Source organism: Acanthaster planci, linkage group LG10 (genome assembly GCF_054643075.1).
Source record: "Acanthaster planci isolate LZ-2023a linkage group LG10, COTS_SCS, whole genome shotgun sequence".
Classification (NCBI taxonomy): domain Eukaryota; kingdom Metazoa; phylum Echinodermata; class Asteroidea; order Valvatida; family Acanthasteridae; genus Acanthaster; species Acanthaster planci.
This window is the reverse complement of record NC_141786.1, coordinates 17005385-17022255: the sequence shown is the minus strand read 5'-3', so window position 1 is coordinate 17022255 and position 16871 is coordinate 17005385. Positions and strand designations below refer to the sequence as shown.

The window sequence follows — 16871 nt, the reverse complement described above, 5'->3', positions numbered from 1 at the left end:
AGTGAAAAAATAAAGCAAGCTCCAAAAGCAATCTCTCGGTCATGAAATAAAAAGCTAAAAACAAACACTTTTAAGAAATAAACTCTTGAGGATCGGTTCACAGGCGTCAACATATATTGCTATTATTCAAATCAGACATCTGATTGTTCCACACAGTGAGGAAGCCCAACTAAACCTGACACAAAGTTCCAAGACAACTGCAAAGCCCCTACAATAGAGGGTGCTGGATGGTTCTCTCGTCCAAAAAGAAACGGAAAAAATGCTCAGAATTTTACAAATCAGTTTCAAAACAAACATTCAATCTCCCAGCCTGTCCCTCCTTATCAGCAATTTTGCCTCACTCGAACCCCACCGCTACACGGGAATTTAAGGCAGGTTAGTTTGGCAATGTCGGGTAGTTTTATTAATTCCCAAGGGATTAAAACAGTTTGGCGGTGGGACTTTATTACAAACTGTGAGACACGGTAAGAAACAAGAACATGTAACTTGTTAATTAAGGGACATCACTGAGAATTTATTGACTGCACTCGACACCACTAAATTTGGCACTTTAATTTGAAAACCAAAGACGAAAAAAGACAAACTACATAGTACAAAAACATCTCCAATTCATCATTTGACTTTTGAAATATTTTTACAACAAACACTTATTCATTACCCTGGAAGAGGCCCTCTCTCCAAACTATAGATTGTATCCAGAAAACTGCCAGGACAAATTCGTAAATTAACAAACGATCACGAAACTTTTATCTCATTCTGTGGCTTTGATTCATTATGGACATTACTTACAAAATAATAAAATATCACACGATTACTGAATGCTGGTCTTTTGCAACTTAGTGTTGGTTCTCAATTTCATATAAAATTGCTTTCCTCACAACAAAATCCTAATTTTGTTAGAAGGTTACTCGCCTCAAGCGTTGATTCCCATTTTGAAATACCAACACTAGATGTTACTTTCAGGGCATTCAAGAAAAACATTCTGATCTGCCCTATCGTCTTTTTAGAGAAGGTTTATGTTGTAACCATGCTCTAATTGTAACATATCGTCTGATAGGATAAGATGAGAGAATGTCGATACCCATCACATGAGAATCTAATCAACAGATAATGGACGTAACAATTACGTAAAATAATTAGTCACAAAATTCTCGCAAATACTACTTCTAGATTAGGCCTACATCATTTTGAAACTTCCGAAATTAATAATGTATTTTGTTAAATAAGAATGAGTGTTTATGGTCACCTACTCCTGCATGATGACTTTGACAATTTCAAAGTGCTTTTTTTTTAAGGGAGTGTTTATTTTCTGACCTGCTTGGCATAATACTCCTTGGATTAGAAAAACGCCCAAAAAGTTCAGAGTTCATGTCAAAGCCAATTTTCAAAAAGATGAAGTAGCTATAAACTCAATTTGTTATTACACATGTATAAAGATTTATTTGGAGACCACTAAGTTTTAGGGCAGAGGTTTGGAAACATGCTGCAAACTTCTGATCAAATATTTTGTGAGACATTTTTGCAGTTGGTTTTAAAGAATTGTAATCAAGCAGCCTTGTGTTCCTCAAAGTAGACACCGTTACTTGGTATGTGTTGCCATGGAGACATCATCGGTGATATTCATCATCCAGCACATGGCTCAACCCACTGCAAAGCATCCACGCCTTTTCTTCGGTTGGCGCACCTGGACTGACCAGATACATGTATCAAAAATGAAAAGAACAATTCACTACAACAATATGGAACTACAAGAAGTTACTTTTCAATTTATAGAGGAGGCTCAATACTCCTGTAAGATATTAAACATGCTCATTCCTTTTTTTAAGTGGGGGGGGGGCTTTTTGCGTCATGACATTTCAATTTGTCCTATTTCGGGGCACACAATGATCAAATGATTTGATAAAGATTGCCAATGCAGACAAGACTCACGAATACCACTTCACTTTAGGTTTAAGGAAATGTAGGTGGAAAGTTGTGCATAAGTAACAAACAGAGAGCAGTTGGAGGCTTAATGATTTAGGTTTTTTCCTGGGGATGGGGGAACAAGACGCCACCAATGCATCTGATGCTGCTGTGACTTGGTTGCAATTCACAATGACACAATTACATACCAGCACGAAGGTAGAGGATTTGATCACTGCGTCCATCGTGTATCACTTCATAGTTCCTCATTGTCTGTCATAATGAAAAAGAACTTTCTGAGTGAAAGGCATTTCAATTTGAGCACATTTTTTTTCCTTATTTCGATTATGGTTTCACAGAAGATTTTGATAATGTAGACACTACATTTTGAGAATCAATCATATCTCTAGGTTTTCTCTAAATAAAAAGACTGTTTTTTAAAAGCTTTTGAATAAGCAGAGAACTTTAAAGTCTTCAGTCTCAAGGAACGAAGCAAGAATTAAGTGATGTTGAGGTGTGTCGATGGGCAACGAATGCTACTTTCGCAGGGTTCACTATTCCAATTCTGGAATAAAGTTTTACTTTAAACAATTTTTTGATGATAAGCAAAAGAACAAAGAAAGTTGTTTCGATAAATTACTTTGATGAGTAATCACATGCTCACCTTTGATGCTGAAGTACAATGATTATCCTGGTAAGGTTAGTGAAAACAGGGCCACCACGTGAAGGTCCCAGGATACCAGCCCCGCACGCTTTCGGCAATTAGCGGGCCCATCGCTGGACAGACTGGTGTTACCCTGTGGCCGCAGGGGCACCATCTGCCACTGTCCGGTCCGCCCTCCCGAAGGAGAGTGCCCTTGCCTACTCACGCGCGCCCCCTCATCCCCGGGAGATGAGAGGACGTACCAGCGCCCTTGCTAACCATCAATGATAACAGGGCCATGCCCCTATGGAAGAAGTCCGCGGCCCTCAACACGAGGAACACAACTACCTGCATCTTTTGCGGCTAACAAAAACGTTGGTAGGGCTAGACGGCGCGCAAGGAGCTCACGCCTAACCCCTTAGGTTTCGCACGTCTCGCATTGGAACCCCCCAGGACTCCGACTGGAGCGAGTTCCAATTTCATTTCGATCTCCGCACCCACCTAAGCCCTAACGACATAGGGATATAGGGGATCCCGTAGTCTCTGCATTTCTCAGAGAGATATAACAGATCTCACTGAGCTAAAAGGGAAAAAATTCCTACAGTGAAATGTTTCATTTCACTACTAAAAAAAAATCCCTGAGGAAGTTACGTATGCCCTAGAGATGACCTTGGAGCCTTGCAGCAGGGACGGATCCAGGGGCAAGTTCCCTTACATTACCCTACACATTTTTCTCTGTGATCACCGATTCTCAATTGTCTTTCTTACACCAATGAGATATTTGATGCTGTTGCTATGACAATCATGCCATTTCTTTTTAACATATGAAGCTTAATATAGTTTTATCATGCAAGCTCCCCAAGGAGCCGAGTTAAAGTTGTCCTCCCTTTTATAGCCACTCAAGATCCGCCCCCGGATGGACATAGGGATGTAGCAGATCCCATAGTCCTGCTGGTCTTGCGTTGGGGATGTAGGGATATAGAAGATCCCATCACCCGTCTTGAGGACATCGGGATATAGATGATCCCATAGTCCTTACAAATTCAGATTTACAGGAAATGCTCAATTTGAGCCGATGACCTGTGAGAGACCACCACCCCGCACAATCACAACATGTAGTTGAACCATTCTGGGAAAGTACTAACCTGACTTAAAAATGATCCATTTCACTGCTAAAACAGAACCTTGGCAAACATCAGAAAATCAATTTGAACTCTACAGAACGTTTTCAAAACCAGTTTCAATAAAACATATAATTTTTTTCCACCATTGGCCTCTTAGCAACCGTTGTGGACTAGTTACCAAACATGGGAAAATACTAGAAAAAATGCTCTCAAGGGATTTTCTTTCAATGCTTTCAAACTCCCCAAGTGGTTCAAAAAGCAAAATTGAAAAAGAGGTTTCAACTTTGCTTAGACAAAAAAATGAAGGGCTACTTTACCAGGCCTAGTTGCTATGATCCGGGGTTCTTGTGCATGTTCACGCCTGTAAGAAATGGTTACCTCACCTTATGAACATGCAAGTCTTGAATTCCCCGGCCTCTACTTGGGATGACCCATCTGCTGTTGTACCGTTTAAACCAACACTCCCCTTTGTCCCACATCGGACGAAGCCTGCAAAATCAAGCAAAGTCAATCAAGCATTGAAACATTGAAAAGTAAAAAGTATATTCAATGGCGCGATAGACGAATTGGCTTAGACAAGCAGGGTCTCTTGGTGATAACTTACCTTGTACCAAATTTCCAGTTTCTTAGCCTCCACTGATTCAGGTTACTCGTCAAAGTAGAATGTGGTCCCTGTAGAAACGAAAAGCATTCATTTTACATTAACAGACATTAATGAGAAATTAAACAACTTATATACCCGCTTAGGAATCAAGGAAGTAATGACAATGATTGGTTAAAGAAAGCATATAGGGTACATTTAAGTGCTTAGAGTGCATGTTATTGTTGCCCGGGCGGATTACTATTTCGCCCGGGCGAAATAGCAGGCCCAATTTTTTTCTGTCATGTCCTATAAACACTTCCGTAGATTGGAAACCAGGTTGGGGAAAAATCTGACAAACATGCATTTGGATTTGTTTAACTTTTGGAATTTTCTTTCATTAGCCATAATTGACATCGACAGATTGACCTTGGAAGACAATGTTAAATGGATCACCTCATATCAGGAGGCTCGCTTTCCTACACCACAAGAAAATTCAGCAGTCAATATTTGTTGTACAACACCTCTACCACAGATTCTGATTGATTGAAGCGGTGACTGATTATTTTATATAATAAACGTAGGTCTATTTAAATCAGAAATCAGTGGAGAATTTACCAGCACTTATTCAAATGATCTCTTTTTGAGATAAGTTTGCTCACATGAATCTTTGAACCAGAGTGTACAAAATGTGCGACACACTCGAGTTTGGCATTTTGTTCATAACACCAGCGGTCATGCGGCCATTTCTTTGGTCGCTACAGGTATAGCGGTTTGATTGCAATGGGTACAGTCCTTAGACACTCCAAACTACAGAATCTCTGGGTGAAGTGCTATAAAAAGACTGAATATCTGTAATGAGTAATTCTCACCTCTACGGACATTCCTTCAAGTTGAACGACAATAACTGCAGTGGGACTGATTCCAGACATAAGCCATTCTTTCCAGTACATCATTCAGAATCCTCTCCATCTTTTCCTCACCGACACTGTTCTGTTTTCTTCAAGACAGCTTTTTCTATTCAATCACTTGCTTGTGTCTTGTCCACGAATTCCCCCCTTTTCATCTCTCAAAGTCAAAGCTCAGAGTCCACGGACAGATAATCTTGATTTCCCTCGTTTGGTAAAGACTATGTATTTATTTTATCCAAGAAACCATTTTGCGTAGTTAAGTACATAAACTGCGTGTATTTTTAAAGTCTTTTATAGCATTTTGACGGATCATTTTCCTCATTTGAATTAAGAAATGGTTTACTGGCAAATCATTTAATAGGGGTAATGGCTTGTGGTTATTTGTTTGCTAATGGTTGGGGTTAGTTGGGGTTTAAGCCGTTAATGGAACTGTTAATTTTTGTCAATGGTTAGTGCTTAAGTTTACATTGTAAATGGTTATAGTTGTCAGGGTTATTTACGGTTCACGGTTGATGGTTGAGGTTCATTTGGTAAATGGTTATGGTTAATGGGGTTGTTATTTACTACACGTATTGGTGGTTGAGGGTTGGTTGAGGTTAATATGGCTTATGGAAAGTGATTGGTGGGATTATTTTCATGGCTATGAGGAAATGATCTCAAAATGACATGACCCTCAATTGATGCATAGCGAGTCAGTATATCAGAAAGAACAGAATTGGCTTGTATTTTACAAATAAGCCAATACCACGTTCAATTCGTTCCCTGTGGCATGCAGGCTAACGCTGGATTACGGCAATTTCAACGATCTTGTCTGATCGTAGGGTCCATTGTCTCACTTCCAGTTCAAATGGCAGAATCTTGTTGCATTGAGTTTGATTATGCAGGCATCTTCACCGCAACATTCTTCATACGAGCTCTATGTGGACTCTTTGTGGGCTCTGTGTGGGCTCTTGGCGGGCGCTATGTGGACTCTTTGTGGGAGTGTTGCTTCCAGTCTCCCTCGCCGATTGAAATCAAGGTGCACAGGAATCATCTGTAAAATGACAAAATACAATTTTAAATCACTCCCCCAATCATCGATAGCTCTAATTTAAAGGCTCTAGGACAAAACCTTACACTCCATCCCAATTTTATCTTAAAAGTCAACAGCTTCATAAATTTGAGAATTTGAGTAGATGCCACGTCTACTTTAGTTCAATCCTTACTTTTAGGACCCTGCAAGTATTTATTTGCCAAAAGGATAAACTTCCAATCTTTAAAAATCCTCCACAAAATGGCTCCATGACCCTCTATGTAAAAACAAAAGCACACGTAATCTGGGAAGTATGACCTTGGACCAGTAGTATGACCTTGGACCAGTAGTGAGGCTGTTTTTGCACGACAACTGATGACAAACAGACAACGAACTGACTATACAAATTTCACAAAGGAATCTCTTTCTGGTTTCATGTCTTCGCGTCCCTGATGGTGTACTCGCCAGGTCTCGAATTTTGCTACCTACTGTGTAGTCCGAGTGGTTTTCTGATTGGCAGGGGGGAGTTCTACATACGGACGCCACTTGACAACCTGTGCACAAACCCTATGGAACTGTTCAGAAAATTCCTGTGTTTTCTAAGTAAACGACTAGACTCTTTCCCTTCTAAATTGAACTTTTCTATTTGTTGTGTTTGCTTTCTGATGGCTATTAGGTCATTGCAGGGAATAATTACTGGGAGTATGGCAGCATGCGACATCGGACATGTTAAAGGAATGCATCCAACTTCAAACCAGAATGTAAGGCCATATACTTCCCAAATTATCTTTGCTTCCTTGGGACGTCTTTCTATTACCCAAAGGGTTGAAGAGCCATTTTGTGGACGACTTTGGAAGAAAATGTGGCATTTTAAGAATTCCGTATCCAGCCATCACTTGATGACGCCCTTGCCATAAACCTCACAAGACTGGTCCGAAAATTCTAAATGTTTTTCAAGGTAATCCTTCAAAAATTTCACTGCTAAATTTGACGTTTTAGACATGGTATCACTTTCTAAATGCCTAATAGACTGCTGCAATGGAAATAAGTGATTTCCGTAAATTATGGAACTTGAACCCCCGAACATAGCCTACCAGTGTACCACGAAGAAGTGAACGAGTCACAATCGAAATTGAATTTCGTGCTAAACTCGCCTGTGTTCTATCTTTGATTAGTGCAGTTTACTCTCTAAACCGTTAACTATGCCACTTCATCTCTTGAGGGTCCACAACAGTTAATTTTGACTCAAAAATGGCATACTTACTTTGACTGTAAAATTGCGCAGATACTCTGATGCTCCTTTTAATTCCACGAGGCCCGCGAATTTATGAATGCGCGTCACCCCACGTGAGAATTTCATTGTTATGTAGTTACACTGGTCCCCTTCCTGCATTCACTCTTCATTGCGGCGGAAACCAATCATTGGGCAGTTGAAACTCGATTCACTGGGACCTCCATTTCTCGAGAAAAATTTAATAGAGGCCCCATAAGGTGAGACCTTTTATTTATTTATTTTTAAATTTTTGAATTTATTATGAATCCACAGCTTTGAATAGTAATAATATTTTGCAAACAAAACATGATAGGGAAATACTTATTTAAACACATGTAAAATACATCTGCATTATGAACAGCGCCCCCTGAGTGTAAAAGCATGGTTCAGCCTAGACTGGTTTCGCAACACGTACGTAGTCTCCGACGTCTTGCAGACGTCCTCCGAGCGCAAGGATCTGTTACAGATAATGAAACCGGAGGAATATTGCCGGTTTTACGCAAATGAGGAAACGAATTCCACTAAATGCAGACTTAAACAGGAGCTGATAGAATATTTCCCCTTTTCTTCTTCGTAACCAGAAAAAAAATAAATAAAAACCAATTGCAAGCTGGTGACCATCAGGATGGCCTTTAGTTCAGCGCTGGCTTCATCTTAATTGGTTTTACATTTTGTAAAATCCCAGGGTGCAAAAGTATCATGATTTCTGTAACAGGAACAGAAGAAATCAACGAATTTTGCTGCTCGAAAAAGGCTACTGCAAATCTGAATATACCAGGCACGAAATGGGACAGTCAAACAAGTCCAATCCCTATACACACTCCAGCCTATTGTCACTTAACATATCCCCCTTGGTGTCTGAAAAGAATTCCTTAGATTCCATATGAATTTGATAACATAAGATCATTGACTCCATCAGACGTCTTGTTTCCCTTGATTCCATCCCAAAAGCTTGCTGGTGTTTAGTGAACAGCATTGAGCAATTATAAGCCAAACTATTGTCAAAACCCCAAAGATATTCTAGACCATTGGTACCTAATAATTCCCCAAGATGTCTGAAAAGAATTCCTGAGAGTATGATCAAACAATGACCAATTGCAACACGGAGGGGGGGTCTTTCAATTCCATTTCTTTTTCCTTTTTACGTATGCCTACCGGGGACCAGTCCAGGCTCACAGGTTCCGGTTTTACAAATGCTCAGGGAACGTAGTGACCGGTAGTGGGTAATTCACTCGGGTGGAATCCTTTCGGTTTTGTGTTAATGTGGAAATTTGAATTAAACAATTCCCACCGCGAAAACACAGTCACACGGCAACACTTTCACATGACAAACCGTGAAGGTTTGCAAACGACATGATAGTTAATTTTGATATTGTAATTTATGAAATAATGAATGACACAACTACGTCAAATCATTCGCGGACTATGTGGATCACTCATCCCCCATGGTAATCAGTGTATCTGTGCATGGTTGTAAATCCATGGGGTGGGGGGACTGGTATGTATCCCCTGGGTTTTGAGGTGGGAATGGCTATTGGATCCCCCCTTCTTGTGAGTAAAACATTAAAGCGGATGTTGAAGATTTCCGTGGTCTTCTAAAGACTAAATTGTATTCAATATACCTCAAAAATGGAAACAAATCAAAAGCATTAAATATGTCATTCTGATGTAAGATAGGGAAATTCTGCCTGAATTTAATACTGATCACAAACGCACCTCTGTGTAACGAATACATCGCCCCTGTGTAATGTCAAATCCCCCCCCCCGGCTTTCCGAATTTCCATGGCCGGGAGAGTCATTCCTCCCAATCCAATCCCCAGTTTGGGCACAATGTTACGCCACCGGATCTTTGCCATTTGACAAATCAAGATAAACATCTTAACTATTGTCTTGTAGATTCAAAAAGTCAACCAAATTTCAAAGGCTTTACGAAAACCTTAGTAGAAATGAAACCTCAGAACTGTTAAGTTTTTCCCAAGGTAAATATTAGGGTATAGTTTCCACTGACCTTTTTACACTGAAACCTAATTTCAGATTACATTATGAACGACCCATATGCAGTACCTCCATTTTTTTATCATTATGACCTTTAACGGTTGTGAAATAAGCACAGGGAAGGAAACAGTTTGGTGGCGTTCTCCGATTAGCTACAGCAAACATTGGAATGAGGCTAACCTCCTGTATTCAAAATATCTACTTTGTCAACGGACGATTGCCGGACCATGAAAATGAATAGTAATGAAAAATAAATACTAACACATCTTCGAAAGAGACGGGCCACACATTTTACGGCGTTGATGACGCTCTCCCCTGTTGAAAATATGACGTGCTCGTTCTCGAATCCCAGAAAGGAAAAGTCTGAATCAAGAATAGGGAAGCTGGACAAAAAGGACCTGTTCAACTGTGAGGAGAATGATTTCTCCAAATTTGGGTTAAACATATTACATGTTGCCATGAGTGATTCCCGAACTTTATTCTGCAATTCTTATCCTACTCTAATGGTAAATATTTGTAGACCAGACCAATCTTAGGGTCAGGTTAAAATCTGTTTTGAAATATCTTGAAAATGTTAACGGCGCTGGTATTTTACAATTTTGTACAAATATTATATGAAACGTATGCCACATATTACAGATTGAGAAAGAATGCTGTGCTACGTAGGAATACTTACAATATAAACCACCTATATTAACAAACTAAGACTACTATTCAGTCAACAATCGACTACCGATTTCAATACAATAGCGCTTTAATTAAGGAAATATTACAAAAAATGTTTCAAATTTAATAGCCAATCACACACAGATAACTTTATTGATTTCATTAGATCATTCACATTTAGCCAATGCAAATCATAGAGCTTTCTTGTTTGAAATGCAATTAAGCTTACCAGAAATTTGGAGTACATTCGTCACAGCATTTCACTGCACATCAGCATAAAGTTAAGACGTTAGATATCCCATTACGAATGATCTTGAAAAAAATCAAATCCAATGTTTGCTGATTCCATTGTTATGCAGTTGCACTGGTTCCCTTCCTTCCCTACCTCCCTTCACTCTAACTTTGAAATCAGTGCAGCGGAACCCATCATTGCGCAGTTGAAACTCTTTTCATTGGATGCTCTATTTGTCGAGTAAATTTTAATTTTAGGAGAATTTTTTTCGTAGGTTCGTTCTCATTGCTTTTCAACTGTCTTCAATGTGATAATCCACTGCAATATATGTACATGAAACCGAGTCTGAATCTGTCGCTGAGACAGAGCAATTCCAACATCTCCTGTGAACGCCAACGTATAGGTATTTCTGTGACAGCATTTTATTTATGTTGACAGCACCTGACTAAAATTAACGACTCATTAATATGGATCAGCTACCCTGTTATGGAGGTTTGTAACTCTGATTAGTTGAGTCTACGCACTCACACAATTATATCGCTGACAGATGTCGGTCTTTATTGTTTTCATACTGAGTACTGTATGGTCACCGTGAAGGTATTTTTGCGGGGGTTTTGCCCTTCCCGTACATGTTAAGTTACATTTGTATAAATATACCGTTTGGTATATACATCAAGAAAATGTATTCTTAATATTTTCTACTATGCCTCAGGGCATTGTGCCCCCTCAAAATGATAAAAGCTTCAACAAGCTGCAAATTATCACTGTAGAATTGCTTAATGTAATTTAAAGTCTACGTTTACTTGGAAAAGTTGAATTAGCAATAAATTGTCAAAAGGCACTAAGTCAAGTTATTAATCCATTGTCATCAGGAACACAAGTACGTACAAAGATATTATAAGATGTTTAAATGTAACCTTGCCTGGTCAATAGCTCTTATTGGTCAGTTACAAGAAAACAAACTTATATATCGATATGAACCAAGGTATTTAAAACACACACATGTTGAAGAAATAAATTGTATAATATTCCTAACAGTAAACATACGTACATTAAACGGACTCCTAAGCCCACATAAATACGGTTATACATGCAACAGTTATTTGGTTGTCTAGAAACATTAATACATAAAAATATTTCTCTGTACTCAGGTGGAAAAAAAGAAGTCACTTTGAAAACAAGTCACAAGTACATAGTGCACTTTGCCTGCTTTATTCAGTCATGTATATGGCAGCATTATGCATTTGTGTGTGTGTGTGTGTTTTGTGAGGAATTTACTTACTTATACTCACCCACACATCCAGCCTAAGAAGCAACATGCAAACTTGCTGTCAGATTTACTAAAAGGAAAATAATATACACACTCAAGATTATACGCTAAACAAAATAGAACTTTGAAAAAAATCAGGAACCATTAACAGATGCATAAAAGTTAAAGAGATTTTAACATTGTTTGCATTCCATGTATGCAAACAGCGTAAGGTTAAAATCTTCGTGGACTATGCACAGGCTTGCATGGGAACCCACACTACCTTCTCGCGATATAAGTCAACATATTAATATTTAAGTATGTTTTATGATCATGCAATTAAATTCTCAGGTCGAGACGATCTGTTTTTAGGTTACCGATGAAATAAAAGCCATTACAAATGACTGCCATATGGCGATAAATATTGAATAAGACAAATTCAGTCCACATGATCAAACTATATGAAATAACAAAAGTCCACTTTGACGTGTCTTTTATGTGGTTCCGTCTAGTCGCGCAAGCATCGTCTCAAACAGTTTCTAAACAAGTGAACTATCCAGTAAAGACATACCTTTAGGTTAAATCGACAGAGGTGGATGAATAGTCGTTTCTTGGACTTCATGAACAAGGCTCAAGCATTTAACTGCTTCGATAAACCCTGTGAATTCGCTCACGTCTTACAAAGTAGCATTAATCTTGAGCTATTTCTGTCACAGTGCAGGTATTCAGCAGTGTTTTTTGTTCAAGAAATTTTACCCTCTTGGCTACCTTTGTAATTTTTTAATGTTTTTTTCGCAAATGTAATGACAAGGTTGGTCCTGAGAAATACACTTCGTTGCATTCCAGGCACGGAAAAGGCTTCTTTTTCTCCTTGTGACAGTTCTCGTGCTCAAGAAGCCGAGTGTTGGACGAGAGATGTCGCCAACAGAATTTGCATTGAAGGTTTGATTCAGACCCAGAGCGATGGTTGGTCGGGGTTGCAATTGGGGTCCAATCTCCATCAGCTTCATCAGTGAGGTTAAACTCTTCCTCGCTCGATGATTCGATGACGTCTTTGCCGGTGGTGGCTGCAGAGGATGATATAATGGGATACTGTTTCGCACTATGACGTCGCACGTGCTCCTTCAAGGTCTCTCTGCTAGGAGCCGTTTGTCCTTGAAGGCGTGCAGCCCTCGGTTGTCCCTTTGGATTATTGGGTACCCTTTTCGACTTCTGGACATTATGAGGATGTCGTTGAGGTCGATCAGTGTTCTGGATAGACTGACTAGGTCCATCACTTTCTCTTCTAACTGAGGGCGCTGCTTTGATCTTTCCTTTTGCGGCAGGATCTGGCCTGCCGGTCTGTTTATTGTCACCGCCGTGGTGTTCCTTGTCATGACGTCTTCGCGCACCTTGATTCATGAACTTTTTCGAGCAGTAATAACATTTCAACAATTTACCATGGTAGGCCTTGACCCAGTGCCTTTTGAATTGGGCAAGTTCTTTGAAGCACTTTGGGCATTTCGGGCAATGGTGTGGTCTCTTATCGCTGTGAACTTGCATATGACGGGTCACGTTCCTGACATTTTTCTTGCAAATCTTACATTTGTGTAACTGACGACCACGTCTGAACCCCTCAACGGTTTGAAGAAATTTTGAACGCACCTTACACTTAGAAACCCTCGTGGATTTTTCATTATGAAGAAGGTTGTACTTTTTGGAGATATTCAACTTAGTGGTGCGAAGGTGCTTCCTTGATTCTGAGCGGTTCGGTGAACTTCTGTTGATGGGAGACCCATTTTCCATTCTCTCATTTCTCGATTGTTCTTAGGAGAAAGGACAGAAACAGCAGTTTGAAATGTCAACAAGCAAATCATGTGTAGGGTAAATAGACACTCTGGTTTTTTATTTTGTAAGTCTTATTTTAGGCTTGATGCTATTTGTTTGGATGAAACATTGCTGAAAGGTTGTCCAGACAAAGATGGATGGATCTTATGGTTTGAACCCATGGTGGTACGTTTTGCTCAATCCCCCTCCATTTTCAGATTGTTCCCTGCTGGGCAAACACCAGAAGCTGGTTATGCAGTTGCCTGCTCATGTTTGTTACCTTATGGTTTCATACAAGAGCAAACAGCTCAATCTGAAGAGTTGTCTTTGTGGAGACTTATTTTTCCGGGTTTAACATTCACATGACAAGGCAATACATGTGTATTAATCCCTTGTTTCGAGTTTTGGCATTTTGGTAAGACCCATTTGCTATTGACAGTGAGTTGTCATGAAAAGGTCTACCAGATGTCTATTATTAACTCTTCCTTAAACACCCATAACCATAAATTATTATAAGGCACCTTAGTTGTTAAAAGGTGCCGTAAGAAATCAGAGAAAATGGTGGGAGTCTATGGTTACAGCAAGGTGGTATTCTAGTATTTTGAAATGAAAGATTCTAGACAAACAAAAGATCGTATTTTGTACCAGCACAGTGTTTCCGATATTCTGTGCATGTGGGATACATTTTGGGGGGGTTACACACTTTTTAAAAGGAAATGAAATGAAAAATCCCTTTCTCTCCTAATTGCTAAAGTGGGCTATTTTCCCCAATTCTATGTTTTACTGGATACAAGTTTCAAAGAGAACTTTTTATCCTGGCTAATAAAATTCACCCAAATTTCCCAGTTCCCATCAATGATTTCCCAAGTCATAATGCACTTGGAAATCTCCGATCATATCTCCTAGCTGTGGTCTGTCAAATCGGAACAACCGTAGATTACCGACAGACATCTGCCCACCTGGGCCCAGGGGTGGAAACAAATTTTGAACAGTAAGACATATACGCAGAATTAATGCTTTTTATGTTTTTGCAGTCAGAACTAGCCGGTCCTAGGACGAGTAATTCATATGTGGCAGTGCTTTCAATTAATTGTATTTGTTTTGCATTGGCATACATAGTTTCTGGACTTCCAGTTCACAGGGAGAGGTGTTAAATGCTTCCACAAATACATGTATTTGATCTTACCAACAAACTCATTTCCTGTCATCACGTTAACGTCTTCATTCCTCTCCCAGGTCTCCTTGATCTTGTTCAGAACGCCGATTCTGTTGTCGAAGGTCACATCTGCCGCCTCGATCAGCTGAAGGACCAGCCTAAAAGCGGTGGCGCACCTATCAGAGTCTGTCAGCGACGACATCGAGGCATTGGCGTCGGCCATTGTGGGCGAAAGTAATAAGTCACTGAAATGACTATCCTCCAAACTGTGTAAAACAGAATACTGGGAAGATGACAACTCTGACGCGTGACATTTGGCCAGCTCATAAACGAATATATGAAAGTAAATATGAACGTCATATAACTGCGCCAAACCCATTATTAGTGGTGCAAATTTGCCCAAATGGAACGCATTTTAAATCAGGAAAATACGTTCCTGCAACTATTTCCTGACGTCAAACTCGTTTGTCTTTGAAATCAAAGTTGAATTCAACTTTTCTGCTTTTGTGATACCGGAAAGGCAGATTTTAAAATAGGTGGCCAAAAAGTGGCCATCTGCTTTTCTGTCCTTAGTGGGCAGTGAATGGAATCATGAGCCGGTAGGTTACGACCGTTTCCGTTTTGGGAGAGTGAAGACGTAGAAACCAATACCTAACCATGCTTTCCGGGGACCAATCCCACACGGCAGTATCAGTGTCCCTGTGAGGCAGAGCAAATAGCAGCTGAAATGAAATGCAGTTTTACAGCTATCATCCAATAGACACACAGGCTTTGCTTGGGAAACATTGGAATCTTGCATTACAAAAGATAGATAAACCGTAATTATTGGTAACGTCTTCAATCTCATAGAAAGGAAATGGTCATAACTAAAGGTTCACGACCCCGTTCGTGGCCCTTGGATGGCACAAAAGCAAATGGACAATGCTTCTCTGGTATGAAAAAATGTACAATTCAGGGTTGTTGTCAAAACGTCTGACCCTCCTTTCTTCCTGCTCGAAAGGAGAAAAGCAGATTGGCCACTTTTCGGCTGCCAGCGATCGAACAGAAAAATTGCAAAAATGCACAACCAAACAACGTTTGTTCCGCTTTTGAGGTATAACTGAAAAGTCGAAAACTGCATGTTATAAAAACTTGATAAAACTTTCTTTCCTACTTTTCTGCCAGCAGAAAAGCAGGTGGCCACTTTTCGTCCTCCACGCCCAAAACACCCTGTCCACCGCACCCATAAGAACCAGTGAACCGGGAACCAGGGCTAGCCTCCCTCGTTCGTGATGCAATTGCTGACACGCTCAAACCTTTCCCTACTTTATCGCTGGAGAATTGATGACAAATGACTAACCTATTCATAAAGCATGTCCACCTCTACTCCTGTTCTCTTGTGCCAAGCATCAGCTAATATTTTAATTTAAATGTTTAGTTTTTACTGCTTAATTTTTAATTTTGTTTTATAACTCCTGTTACTTTGTTTAATTGTTTAAAGTTAATTTGATTTTTGCATTCTACTGTACAGCGCTTTGAGATGTCATTGACATGGAAAGCGTTTTTTAAATAATTCATCATCATTTGTATTATTACCATTATTATTATTATTAAACTTTGACTCGTAAATAAAATGTGTACTCACCACTCTTCAACGTTGATTCTAAGTTTCTCAAACCATGGAGGTAGAATCTACCTTTTCATGGAGGTAGAATCTACCTCCATGCTCAAACTAAGAGAGAGTTGCTGATGGTTTTGTAGCGAGGAATTTCTCTGCCAAGATTTCACTCGTTGCACTGAGAATTATTTTAGCGACCCACTTCCTGGAACATGGCGTTCACAGTTGGGCCGCTTATACAAGGTGTCTACGTTACGGCGCAGTATTTTGAACAATAATGTCACAGGTTGGTGACCTCCAATTTCAGTTACACGCAATGTTGCGAACCCATTACTTGGCTATGGCAAGCAGCAACACACGCGTCAATGCTAATTGGCCGTAGTCGCTACGCAGCGGCTTGCTGTGTTACTTGGAGGCTCACGTGTTATTTTAAGCTGCACCCATAACACATAGGAGGTAGGGTATGGACTTTGCTCAGTCATAAGTCAGCGCGTCATAACATCAACACTGGAATTGTTGCCTCCACGTGAACTTCGACGTTCAGTGTAAAACACTACTGTACGTCTAACAAAAGAAAGCTAGTGTACTAACAATGAGGGTCCATTGGTATTTCACCGTACTTCTTTTGTAACATGTTCATAGTGAAAAAGCAGCCAACCTTTTTTAAGCAATCTGTAAACATTTCCGATGAGCCTACCAATGGTGGCCCAAGAGGGACATCGTCA

At 39.8% G+C, this 16871-nt stretch overlaps 1 protein-coding gene and 2 long non-coding RNA genes across 13 annotated transcripts in view; 1 reads left to right on the top strand and 2 right to left on the bottom strand.

Annotated features, from left to right (window-relative positions):
• The window catches only part of LOC110990533 (uncharacterized), a 270020-nt gene that overhangs the window by 45298 nt on the left and 207851 nt on the right, over window positions 1–16871 (top strand). The gene's annotated exons all lie outside the window — the stretch shown is intronic.
• LOC147797894 (uncharacterized) lies at window positions 494–2649 on the bottom strand. Its single transcript, XR_015426980.1, has 3 exons — window positions 2567–2649; window positions 2112–2175; window positions 494–1689 (listed from the first exon to the last, which is right to left on the bottom strand). It is a non-coding gene; the product is annotated as an uncharacterized LOC147797894 (long non-coding RNA).
• On the bottom strand, window positions 9115–16488 carry LOC147797893 (uncharacterized). 3 transcript variants are annotated; one of them, XM_087142113.1, is made up of 4 exons: window positions 16174–16479; window positions 14580–14815; window positions 13232–13392; window positions 9115–12654 (listed from the first exon to the last, which is right to left on the bottom strand). In XM_087142113.1, the coding sequence occupies exons 2-4, from the start codon at window positions 14770–14772 to the stop codon at window positions 12352–12354; spliced, it is 657 nt and encodes a 218-aa protein (XP_086998239.1). In that variant the 5' UTR covers window positions 14773–14815; window positions 16174–16479; the 3' UTR covers window positions 9115–12351. The 3 variants fall into 3 exon arrangements, with proteins under 3 accessions (XP_086998239.1, XP_086998240.1, XP_086998238.1); XM_087142114.1 differs by having other exon boundaries at window positions 9115–11678; window positions 16174–16415; XM_087142112.1 differs by having other exon boundaries at window positions 9115–13392; window positions 16174–16488.

Excerpts from the sequence above, each read along its gene's own strand:
- LOC147797893 (XM_087142112.1), bottom strand. The coding sequence starts at position 14,772 with ATGGCCGACGCCAATGCCTCGATGTCGTCGCTGACAGACTCTGATAGG. Across the intron at positions 13,393-14,579 it reads GACAGGAAATGAGTTTGTTG|AACAATCGAGAAATGAGAGA; the intron begins GTAAGATCAAAT and ends CTTTCTCCTAAG.